The 13,118-nt window shown below is 44.6% G+C and overlaps 1 protein-coding gene across 1 annotated transcript in view; it reads left to right on the top strand.

Annotated features, from left to right (window-relative positions):
- The first annotated feature begins 392 nt into the window (after nucleotides 1–392).
- LOC122489153 (cytidine monophosphate-N-acetylneuraminic acid hydroxylase) overlaps nucleotides 393–13,118 on the top strand; it is a 104,366-nt gene continuing 91,640 nt past the window's right edge. Inside the window, exons 1-2 of the mRNA XM_043590682.1 lie at nucleotides 393–499; nucleotides 5,405–5,452. Of these exons, the coding sequence (XP_043446617.1) occupies nucleotides 447–499; nucleotides 5,405–5,452 (101 nt within the window). The 5' untranslated portion in view covers nucleotides 393–446. The remainder of the gene's footprint in view (nucleotides 500–5,404; nucleotides 5,453–13,118) is intronic.

Raw genomic sequence — 13,118 nt, forward strand, 5'->3', positions numbered from 1 at the left:
AACCAGTAGCCTAAAAAAGAACCCAAGCCTTCCCCCTTCGCTACCCCCACTCCCATGGCTCGACCCGCTGAAGCACGTGACCCTGTGAATGTGGGCCTGGCCATTCAGATTTGACTTTCTATTTCCTCATGCCCTGGAAACACAGGCAGAAGGGGGATAAGTGTTCTCCAAGCAGGGACAAAAAGCAAGGGATTCCAGACCTGCCTGAAACCAGAGGGGTTCCTGTGCTTGGGTTTTTTGAGATATCCCTGGATCCTTCTCACAGACCCCTCTTTTTACTCGAGGAGGTTCTGATTTCCGGAAACAAATGAGCGAGGCGGACACAGTCTCTGAAAAGAGCAACAAGGGAAGGAAGCCTGGGGAACAGGAACATTTAAGGTCAGGCAGAGGGAAAGGAGGAAACAAAACCAAAACAGAACGGAGCAAACGGCTCTGGAGGCCCAGGAATGAATGCGTTCCATTCACCGATTTCTAGCAAGCAGAAAGTTTCAAGGAGAAGGTGGGTGGTCATACTGAGTGTAACAGTGAGGCCAGTACGGTAAGGGTGGGCAGATGCTATCACGCCTTCCCGGATGGCCTTCCTTCCAGGCAGGGCGGGAGAAGCCAGATGGCGCTGGGGAGGGAGAGTTAGGAAGTGGAGAGGAGGAGTAAGAGTAACAAGAAATGTGGCAGATGAAAAAGAGAGAGCGAGAGAGAGAGAGAGAGTCGGGATAGTTGCCGGAAGAGGCCATCATCCGAGGGAGGTTTAGCAGGACAGTGTTGAGCGAGATCTAGAGAACTTTTCTCTAGGGTACAGCGTGGGCGAGAGTGGGCGGGATACAAACCTTCCCCTGGAGAAGGCTGGCACACTTCTTTGGGAGGTGCAGCGTTCTGTTACAGTGGTTTCTCCCCAGAGTTGGAGACAGAGAGGATGAGGGGACTGGGGAAGGGCCTCTCAGGGGAGCACAGCTGACCCGTGGCATTCTGAGTCAGGCAAGTCTGAAGAGATCTTCTTTTTATAGCCTCCCTTGAGTCACCACCAGGCTGTAGAATTGCCCCCCCCACTTCTTTTGTCACCCCCCTAGCATTTTATTTGCAAACGAGAGGGCTGATATCAGCAGGTTTCTTTTCCCTGGCCAGGTGCTGTTTGGGGGACTTCTTTGGGTGGAGGGAGTACGGTGGGTAGGGGAGTGGTCTGGAAGCTCGTAGGATTTTTTTTTGGTCACTTGTAAGTGTCATCGGATTATCTGTAGTATGTCTTTTTTCAGCATTCCTGCCCAACAATCATTAGATCCTTTAACTATGGAATCTGGTTTTTCTTCAGCTGGAAAAAAAAAAAGTTCTCTTTTTATTTCTTTGATTGTTCCTTTTCAGTTCGTTTTTTTTTTTTCCCTTTGGAAGACAAATTCTTATTTATTCTCATATTTTCTTCCTGTTTATTTTGTGTTTCATAATTTCTCTCTCTTCTATGTTCTTTTTTCTTTTTTAATTTTTTTCTGAGCTGGTGGGGGGGGGTGGGGGGAGGGGGATGAGACTCCTTAAATTGGTTTCCTAGTTCACAGATTCTAAATGTGGTTTTGGTATATCCTGCCACTTAAGGCCTCTTCTGACGATGCGTTGCTGTGGCACTCACGGTTCTGTTTCTTAGGGCTGTTCCCTCGCTGCTCCCTGTTCATACTTCCTTTTCCATCTCTGCAACATCTTCCTGCGTGTCACTTTGTCCTTTGAGACTTAAATGTCTAACTCCCAATCCCATACCCGATGGGAGGTTTAATGCCCCTCCTAGGTTTTTTTTTTGTTTGTTTCTTTTTGATTCCAGCAGGTTTTGTATAAACGGTCCCTTCAAGGTCCCATTTTCTTTGGCCAATCATCTCCTGACCTCACTCCTCCTTATAGCCAGCCCATCCTGGCCCGGACAAAGGCCACATCTTTCCCTGTGTTTCCCAAGCGCCATTCACCTTGTGTGGGGCTCTCTTTGCTGGAGGTGTAAGGGGGGTGGTATCACTGCCCTCCAGAGAGCACACACTGTCCTTGAAAGTCCTGCCCCCTCCCCATCTTGGGAGCCTGCGTGCACCTGCTTCCCCAGGTGCCTTCCCCCCACCTCCTACTGGCTCGTGCTCATTCAAGAGCCCCCTTCTCCAGAATCCTAGCTTCTTTTTCTGTCAGTACTTAAACAGGCAGAAAAGCCATCACCAGACCTGTTTTCTCCTCAAGAGAGTCCGGGCTCCCGCTATTAAAATGACGATGTTTATAACTCAGTGCACTAATGAAAAAGGGTTTTTTTTTTAAGTTCTGCCTTGTGTACTCAGTCCATCTTGGGGAGAGAGATCTTCTTATTTCCAGTTCCCAATTTCCTCCACATATGCCGTGGTCCCCATACCCCCTTTGATTTCTCTTGGGTTTCTCAGGGTTGGCAAGCAATGCGGCTTCCCACGGCAGTTGTGCCAGTTCCTTCTGGCAGTTTCCTGCCTCCTTTCCTTAAGTGAGGCTTGTGTAGAATGTATGAAACATGTAATACATGTACAGCCACCAGCAGTAACGTACAGACCCCAGAGAGTGTGACTCACCATTAGCCAGGAGTAAATAACAGACCCGTTGCCATTTCTCCTTTGTCTACCTGATTCAGATTCACTTTGGTGACGCATCCGGTCCCCATACCATACTCTTGGGTGCTGGTCCCCTTAGGCTGTCCGTATGCTTGTGTTAGGGCTGGTCAACCAATCACAAAGGTTCATAGCTGCTTAGCACGCAACTGGCCGTGTCCAGTTGACTAATTGCACACTAAAAAACACCGCGAAAATGGTGCAAAAAGCCTGTGATACCGCCACACAACTCTTACCCTTGTTGTTGTGAGCGTAAATTGGTAGAGTCTCTTTGGACAGTTGTTTGAACCTGTCAAAGTTGGGTGTTTATATACCACTTGACTCAGAAATGCCATCCCTGGGTACATGGCCAACAGAAATGAGCACGTACGTCCACCAAAAGTTATGTGCAAGAATATTCATAGCACGTTTAGTCATAATAGGCAAAAACAAGGAACAGACCAAATAGCTAACAATAGTAGGATAAAGAAAATGTAGCGTATTTACACAGTGGAATACTAGGCAGCAATGAAAAGGAACACCCCACTGCTGTGTATAATACGGATAAATGTCAGGGCACCTGGGTGGCTCAGTTGGTTGAGCGGCCGACTTCGGCTCAGGTCACGATCTTGCTGCTTGAAGGCTCGTGAGTTCGAGCCCCGCGTCGGGCTCTCTGCTGACGGCTCAGAGCCTGGAGCCTGCTTTGGATTCTGTGTCTCTCTCTCTCTCTGCCCCTCCCCTGCTCACGCTCTGTCTCTCTCTCCCCAAAATAAATAAACATTAAAAAAAATTAAAAACAAATAATAATATGGATAAATGTCATAATGGTGGGAGAAAGAGCCCAGGTATGTAACTGCACGATTCCATTTATGTGAAATTCAAGAGTAGGCATAACTAACCTGTAGTGATAGAGGTCAGAAGAGTGGTTGGTATTGGAGTGGGTATTGGCAGGGCAGGAGTTTGCTGGGGAACTACGAATGATCTGTACTTTGATGTGGGAGGCATTTGCATAGGTGTATATCTATGTAAGAGATCATAGGGGCACCTGGATGGCTCAGTCGGTTAAGCATCCGACTCTTGATCTCAGCTCAGATCTTGATCTCAGGGTTATGAGTTCAAGTCCCGTGTTGGGCTCTGCACTGGGTATGAAGCGTACTTAAATTAAAAAAATCACAAAGCTGTACATTCAAGATTAGCGCACCTTACTATATGTTATACTTGAGTTTTTAAAAAGTATGATGCAATATGTTATAACACTAGGGAAGGAAGAATTGAGAGACTTTCTCGATTTGGGAAGGAGAAGAACACTTTCAGGGGCCAGGGGTTACCTCGAATTGCCTTATGTAGAAATCCTTCCTTTATCCTATTAACAGACATGTCTCCTCCTAGAACAGTTGAAGCTGATTTGCTACTCCACTGATGATTTGCCATTGAGTTGGTCCCTCCACACCATCATAAGCGTCCTCGGGGGTACAAGTCCTTTGTCACACTTCCTGTGCTCCAGAAGCTTACAGTCTTACTAGCAGAAATAACATATTTAGAGAATTTAGTATTATTCCTTTTTCCTCAAGTACAATTTGTGAGGTGCAGAATTCTCCAGGAATTCAGAAGAAAGAAAAGTCAGTTAGAAAAGGTGGTGAGTGAGGAACACCTGGCTGGCTCATCCGGTTAAGTGTCCAACGCTTGGTTTCGGCTCAGGTCGTGATCTCACAGTCCGTGGGTTCGAGCCCCGCACCGGGCTCTGCGCTGACAGTACGGAGCCTGCTTGGGATTTTGTCTTCTCTCTCTCTCTCTCTGCCCCTCCCCTGTGTGCATGATCTCTCTCTCTCTCTCAAAAATCAGTAAAATTTAAAAGGAAAAAAAATGGAGTGATTTCAATGAAGGGGGAAGAACTTGAGGGTTTTTAACCTGATGGGAAAACTGTCTGATAGTCTTTTATTGTTTACTTTCTTGTCCTTGTTTGACGGACCGTAGAGGACCTGCCAGCAAGTGCCGGGATAGTGACCAGCCGAGAGACAGCGAATTTGTCACATAGGGGAAATCAACCATGGAGAAGATCCCAGACTTGCCAGGAGATCTGGGTTTGGACCCTGACCTGGCACCGGCCTGGGGCTCCAGGGACTGGGAAGACAGAATCGCAGTCAGAGGGGTGTAGGAATCAGGGACGACCTGGGGCCAGAGCTAAACTCTACACCTCGATGGAAAATAGTCTGCAGATACCCTTTGTTCGCTAGGAAAGCAGTTATTGTCAGTGCATTAAATACGGGGTATATGTGTGTAGGTGACAAGCTGACTCGAAGAGGCAGAATTAACAGAGAGTTAATAATTTCTCCTCTGTCACCTCATTCATGTGCCTGCACACACACACACACACACACACACACACACACACACACACACGCACATTGTCACACACCCACACATATCTACCCCCCTGCATGTACCCACCCCCACCCCCACACACCCATAACACTCCCTACCCCCACACCCACACACACCCATACACACCCCAAGCTCTGGTGCTGGCAGGGAATTAGAAGTTTATCTAAAATCACCCTCCACTTGCCAGGCTGTAGTGGGTGGAGCCATGTGGGTGAGTGAAGGTTGGCAGGTATCTGAAGACAACAGAAACTCACATCAGCTGGCTGAATGTCTGTGCCTCCACAAGTCCCCTCACCCCCTGTGCTCTCATAATTGCTTTTGAAAAGGTTTTCTGGCTTCAAAGAAATCAAATCAAATTCGTTACCACGCAAATTGAAATTTACAGGCTGGAGTCATCCTAGAAGTTGTAAACATCATTTAAAAGAAGATTTCAGTCTCCTTCTGTTTCTGCTTTCTCTAAGGAGCTGTTTTGTGCTGTTTGACCCCTTCCTACCTGGAATGGAACAAAGGTATGGTTTCTAGTTTACTTGGTTTTTTTTCTTCCTACCGAATTTGGGATTGATATGTTTGCTAACTTGTATTTATTGCTTCCGATGAAAAGGTACAAGGAACTGAAAGCTCTTTGTGGAGGATAGGGAGGATCTCGTGAAGCTAATATGATTTGGGGATATATGTCCCATTTTAGGAGCATGGGAGTCACAACTCAGTCAGTTATTTGGGTTCTGAGCTTGCCTCCTGCACACCCTGGCTGTCCTGAAATCCTCCCTGCCGGAGCTCTCTCTCTCCCATGCCATGTCCACTGTGCCCAGCCCTTCACTCGTGACCTCTTCTTTTCTGCAGATTTCCATTACTATTGTCTCTGGCTGCCAGCAGATCTTCTTGATTTTGGAACTTGCTTCTGTGTATACATTGCCTCCTGCTTTGCTTAGGGCTCAAAAAGCTTTAGGGCCATGAGAAAGACTAAAGGGTCAGGGCTGAAGGAGCCCATGGGGGTTCAAGCCCTGAAGGGCTTGGAGTTGAGGGGTGCTCTGGACTGAGAGGTTCCCTGAATTCTTGGTTCAGAAGTGCAGTCAGCCTTAAAGTTCTTACAGTAAGATGCTGACTCCATCGGGAGATAGGTAAGATTTTGAGGGCTGGGTTGGAGCTTACTCACCATTCGCAAATTGTTTCTGGGGGGGAAGGTCACGTGCAGTACAAATAAATTTGTAGACTGCTGCCTAGTCATGTTGGGGATACTGTCTGTAGGACATTTCATTTTAAACATGTCAGTGTACCATTTGGGTACATGCCTAGTTCTCAAGCAAACATGCAGCTGTTCTAAAGATATTCTAGGAATGCTCGCATGTTTAAATCCCAGGTTCGTGTAAAAGGTTTTGTAAGAATCGCTGTGGTGGGTCGTTAGGTGCAATGTCCATTTCTTCTTTCAGTAAATATTAATTGGGATCCTCGTGTGCTAGGTTCTTGGGGGTGCAGCAGCAAACTTACACACACACGGTTCCTTCCCTGTGTGGTTTTCAGTTTTTTAGGGGGTACGGGTAATTAATCAGTCTCATAATTAAACATGCGATTATAGGTTTAGTATCTCACATGAAAGAAAGGAACACGGTGCTGTGAGACTGTTATAGCAGGAGTCGACCTTCTCTGGAGACTCAGGGAAGGTTTCCCAGTGGAGATGATTGAGCTGAGGTCTAAAGGGTAGGAGAGTAAAATACGTGAGAAGGGACCAAAGCGATATATTCTGGGTACAGGGTTGTACTTTGAGGAAATGAAAAAAGGCCAGGTGTTGTTAGGAGACACAGCTTAGATAAAAACGAGCTGGAGGAAGTGATTAGGGGTCACTGTGGTCCAGGCCATATTAGGTGCTTTCTCTTCTGGAAACAATGGCAGGAGATTGATGGATATTTGAGAGGCAAGAGAGGGACTGGCAGGATGAGATTGTCTTAAAATGTCCATCTGAAATGTTATTCTGGCCGTAGTGGAAAGAATGACTTAGTGACGGCAGGGTGATCGGTTAGGGACTCTGACAGTGGTCCAGAAGGGAGATAATGGTAGTTTGGGTGAGGTGGGAGAGGAGGATGGTCGTGAAAATCCACTTTCTGGGTAAATGGATGGACTTGAATTGAATATGTGATGGCGAGAGGAAAGGGGGTGTCCGCTAACAGGGTCATGGCGGACGTATGGAGGTTTGGGAGGGTGAGATGTGCCAAGTTGAATTTTGGACATGCTAAGTTTCAGGTGTGTTTAAGATATTCTGAAGGATATGTCCAAAAGGCAGTTCGTTTACAGCAATGGCTTTGTGGCTCCAGTGTGTGTGTGTGTGTGTGTGTGTGTGTTTGAGTTTGAGTCATGAGTGTTCCGGGGCCATGGGTATGGATGAGATCCCTTAGGAAGAAATGTCAAAAGAAGAAAATGTAGAACAGAGCCTTGAGTAACTACAACATTTATTGACCGGGTCGCAGAAGGATGAGTCAACAGTGGAAACAGAAAGTATGAGCAGAAATGTAGGATAGAAACCAGTGAGTTGTTAGGTGTATAGAAACAGCAATCCCCAAAAGCATGTTGGACTCTGAGGGTGAGGAGAAAAACAACTAGCTGGAGACTATGTGGGGCTGAGACATTGTTTTTCCTTTAATGAGAGAGATCTCGACAGTTTAAAAGTCAATCTAATGCTGTATGATTCCATTTATATGGCACTTGCAAAATGGCATTAAGGGTAGAGAACAAATAAATCAGTGGTTGCCAGAGGATAGGCACAGTGGGGGCGCCATATAAAGGGGAGTTCCTTGGGAGTTCACCGAGCAAGGTCCTTGGTGACAATGGAAGAGTTACGTTATCTTGATTGAGTGGTAGCTATACACATCTATACACGGACTAAAATCTCATAGAACACACACACACCCACCCACCCGCACACACACCCACACATGTGCATGAAAATGGGTGAAAATGGGTGCATGTATAACTGGTGACTATGGGATAAAGTGTGTACCCGACAGTATTGTAGCGACGTCAGTTTCCTGGTTTGGGTGTTATAACACGGTAATAACAGTCATCTAAGATGTCACTAGTAGAAGTTAGTTGAAGGAGACACAGGACCTGCGACTATTTTTGCAAATTTCTGTGAGTCCGTTTCAAAAATAGACCCAACCCAGGTCTATTTTTTTTTAATTTTTTACGTTATTTTATTATTTTATTTTATTTTATTTTATTTTATTTTATTTTATTTTATTTTATTTTTTATTTTTGGGACAGAGAGAGACAGAGCATGAACGGGGGAGGGGCAGAGAGAGAGGGAGACACAGAATCCAGAGCCTGATGCGGGGCTCGAACTCACGGACCGCGAGATCGTGACCTGGCTGAAGTCGGACGCTTAACTGACTGCGCCACCCAGGCGCCCCTATTTTATTTTATTTTGAGAGAGAGGGAGAGACAGAGCATGAGCAGGGGAGGGGCAGAGAGAGAGGGAGACACAGAATCAGAAGCAGGCTCCAGGCTCCGAGCTGTCAGCCCAGAGCCCGACACAGGGCTCAAACTCACGAACCACGAGATCATGACCTGAGCCAGAGCCGGATGCCCAACTGACTGAGCCACCCAGATGCCCCTATTTTATTTTTATTTTAAGCTTTTTTTCCAAAGGAAAAGTTGTAAAATGTCGGTGATAGAGAAAGATAGGAAATTGACAGTGGAAAGATGTCCTGGAGGAATGTCTTTTTCTCTTTTTCTTTAGTATTTTGTCCTCTAGGTGAGGCTCAATTATTACTCTCATCATTATTACTCATGCATCACACACAGGAAGCACTTATCATTAAAATATAACTCAAATGGGGTGGCTGGCTGGCTCGGTTGGTTAGAGCATGTGACTCTTGATCTCACGGTCATGAGTTTGAGCCCCGTGTTGGACTTAGAGATTACTTAAAAGAAACACAATTAAAAAAAACGTTGGGCTTCCTGGGATGGCTCAGTCAATTAAGCATCTGACTCTTGATTTCAGCTCAGGTCATGATCTGACGGTTTGTGGGATTGAGCCTCAAGTTAGAGACTGTGACCGACATTGTGGAGCCTGCTTGGGATTCTCTCTCTCCCCCGCTTTCTCTGCCCCTCTCCCATTTACTTTCTCTCTCTCTCTCTCAAAAATAAATAAATATACTCAAAAATTTTTAAAAAATAACTCAAACCCCCTCCAGTTCTTGTCCCTAGAAGACCATCCAGAGACAGTTTGGGGAACTAAGGCAAATGCATTGGTGTTTGACCTTGTGCATTGATTTTACTTGGTGTCAGAGGTGGTCTGCTCCCTCCTGGAAGGGCGGTCTTTATTTACCGTTATATTTCAGAGTAAGTGAGGAGTGCATATGCTTTGAAAAGCCTTCTTTATGTATGTATGTATTTTTCTTTCCAAGTTTTTGTTTAAATTCTGGTTAGTTAACATACAACGCAAGATTGGTTTCAGGAGTAGAATTCTGTGATTCATCACTTGCATATAACACCCAGTGCTCATCCCAACAAATGCCCTCCTTAATGCCCATCACCCCTTTAATCCACTCCCCCCACCCCACCCCCATCAACCCTCAGTTTGTTCTGTATTAAGAGTCTCTCATGGTTTGTTTCCCCTCTCTAACCACCCCCCCCATATGTTCGTCTGTCTTGTTTCTTAAATTCCATATACGAGTGAAATCATATGGTATTTGTCTTTCTCTGACTGACTTATTTTGTTGAAAAGCCATACTTAAGATACGAATTTCCCTGCTATGTTTGTTGTGCGTTATAAGGTGTATACAGAGAAGTTCATAAAACATAAAGTTTAACACGTATAAATACCAGTTTAACCCAAGTCAGTAACTGTAGCAATACCTACTAGCACGCCAGAAGTCTCTCGTGTGCCCCCTTTCCCTTTTTTGAAAATAGCTTTTTTGACAGGATTTAAATGCTATAAAATTGATCTGATTTAAGTGTCTCAGTCAATAGCCTTTGGTGTATTTATAGAGATATGCAGCTATCATCACAATGATTTTAGACTCTTTCTGTCACCCCAGAAAGAAACCTCATGCCCATCACCAGTCATCCCGTATTCCCCAGCCACGTCTCCACTCTCACCCTTGGCAACCACTACTCTCCTTTCTGTTTCTATAGATCTGCCAACTCTGGGCATTTTATATAAATGAGATTCTACAATATGTGGCATTTTATGGCTTCCTTCACTTAGCTCGGTATTTTGAGGTTCATCTATGTTGTAGCTCACATTGGTACATCCTTTTTATTGCCAAATAGTATTCTGAAGTGTAGACATGCGTGTTATGTTCACCCACGAATCAATTGATGGCCATTCAGGTTGTTTTCATAATAGCCAAATGAACGTTCGTGTACAAATTCTTGTGTGGACGTATGTTTCCAGTGCTTTGGGGTGAGACCTAGGAGTGGAATTGCTCAATCATACAGAAACTCTGCGTTTAACACATTGAGAACCTGCCAAATTGTTTCCAGAAGTCCCACCAGCAAGTGCACGTTGGTTCCCATTTGTCAACATCCTCACCAAAGCCTGTTATTATTTGTATTTATTATAATAGCCATCCTAATGGATGTGAAGTGCTATCTCATTGTGGTTTTGATTTGAGTCTCTCTCTCGACTAATGATATTAAGCTCCTGTTCATGTGTGTTACTGACCGTTCATGTATCTTTTTTGGAGAAATGTGTATTCAAATCCTTTGTTTTTTAATTGGGTTATTTGCTTTGTTAGTGAGTTTTAAGAGTTTTTTTTATACATTCTTGATACGAAATTTTTATCAGGTATTCAATTTGCAAACATTTGCGTGTTGTCTTTTCACTTTCCTGATGGTATCATTTGAAGTGTGAGAGTTTTTTTTTATTTTAATGGCCAAATTTATCAAGTTTGTCTTTTTTGTACTTTAGAGAGAGAGAGAGAGAACTTGCATGCTTTTGCAAGCAGGGGAGGGGCAGAGGGAGAGAGAGAGAATCGTAAGCAGGTGCCACACTCAGTGCAGAGTCTAACTTAGGGCTTATTCCCACAACCCTGCAATCATGAGCTGAGCTGAAATCAAGCGTTGGAAGCTCAACTGACTGAGCCACTCAGGCACCCCAATTTTGCCTTTTTTTTTCACTTGGTGTGGTATCTAAGAAATCATTGCCCGATCTAAAGTCACAAAGATTTATTACTTTTTTAAAGTGTAAGTGAGCCCAAGATGGCCCTGTTATATTCTTCTCTAGGCAATTTATTTTTATTTAATTTTTTAGTGTTTTTAAAAACATTTTTAAATGTCTGTTTATTTTTGAGAGAGGCAGAGTACAAGTGGGGGAGGGACAGAGAGAGAGGGAGACACGGAATCCGAAGCAGGCTCCAGGCTCCGAGCTGTCAGCCCGGAGCCTGACACGGGGCTCGAACTGGTGAACCGCGATACCGTGACATGAGCTGAAGTCAGACGCTTAACCAGCTGAGCCACCCAGGCACCCCGGTTGTTTATTTTTCAAGAGCAAGCAGAGACCCATTAGCTGAAAAGCTCAAATTCTTGTACATTCAGTGGTTTTAAGCATCGCCCAAATGAGCAGAATTTAGTCCTGTAAAGACTGCTTTGCCTACCTCGTGAAGCTGACAACGTTTGTTAGCCGTAGACAGAGTAAGCCGCGGTGCTGTAAAGATCCCAAGCTCGGTGACCCTTTGAACTCTCTGGCACAAGTGCTCTACTGTGTGGCCAAGCTGACACCACGTAGACACATCGGCCTCTCTCCCTTGGAATTTCCCCTGAGGTCGGTGGCCCTGCTGAACAATGGACAGTCCCTGGCATGGTGTGATAAGCCTCTCCCTCAACCTACCCTCTGTGTCTCCCACACAAGGCATGCGCACATTACTGCCATCTTGTGTCTGTGTCTTTTTCTTTCATCAGCCCTCCAATCCTCCAACTCACTCCCTACAGTTGGCTTCTAAAAGTTGTATAGTTTCAACCAGTACTTTTAGGTCTGTGATTCACTTTGAGTTGCTTTTTTTATGTGGTGTGGGACAGGGGTACGGTTTCATCCTTTCGGACGTGGCTATTCAGTTGTCCCGCCAGCATTTTGTTAAAAAAAAACTATCCTTTCAACTCTTACGATCTTGGTGCCTTTGTTGAAAATCAGCTGGTCACACACACACACACACACACACACACACACACACACAGATTTATTTCTGGACTCTCAGTTCTCTTCCATTGGTATCTGTGTCTATCCTTATGTCAGCACCGCACTGTCTTGATGGCTGTAGATTTGCAGTAAATTTGAAATTGGGAAATGTGAGTCCTCCAACTTGGTTCTTTTAAAAATTGCTTTGACTATTCTGGGTCTTTTGCAATTCCATGAAGATTTTAGAATCAGCTCGTCAGTTTCTGAGTTTTGTTTTTATTTATTTATTTATTTATTTATTTATTTATTTATTTATTTATTTTTTTAAATTTTTGTTTTCAACGTTTATTTATTTTTGGGACAGAGAGAGACAGAGCATGAACGGGGGAGGGGCAGAGAGAGAGGGAGACACAGAATCGGAAACAGGCTCCAGGCTCTGAGCCATCAGCCCAGAGCCCGACGCGGGGCTCGAACTCCCGGACCGCGAGATCGTGACCTGGCTGAAGTCGGACGCTCAACCGACTGCGCCACCCAGGCGCCCCAGTTTCTGAGTTTTGGATAGGGGTTGCATTAAACCTGTAGATCAATTTAGGGGGAATTTCCATCTTAACATTGTAAGTATTCTGATCCATTAACACGGGATGTCTTTCTCTTTATTTAGAGCTTTATTTTCCTTCAACGTGTTGTAGTTTTCGGCATACAAGTCTTGCACTTCTTTTGGTGAATTTATTCCTAGGTGTTTTCTTCTTTTTGATGGTATTCTGAATGGAATTATTTTTATAATTTCTTCTTTGAATGGTTTGCTAGCATATAGAAACACAATTGACTTTTGTTATTATTCTTGTATCTGTACCTTCGCTGAACCTGTTAACTCTGGGAACTTTTTAGTAAATCTCTTTGGATTTTCTGTGTAGAAGGTCATGTTTTCTGCACATAGTTTTACTTTTCCTTTCCAATTTTGATGGCTTGTATGTCTTTATTTAGCTTAATTTGCCTGAGGAGAGCCTCCAATATAGTGTTGAACAGAAGTGGTAAGAAAAGACATCCTTGTCTTGTTCCTGATCTTA

This window comes from Prionailurus bengalensis, chromosome B2 (assembly GCF_016509475.1).
Source record: "Prionailurus bengalensis isolate Pbe53 chromosome B2, Fcat_Pben_1.1_paternal_pri, whole genome shotgun sequence".
NCBI lineage: Eukaryota > Metazoa > Chordata > Mammalia > Carnivora > Felidae > Prionailurus > Prionailurus bengalensis.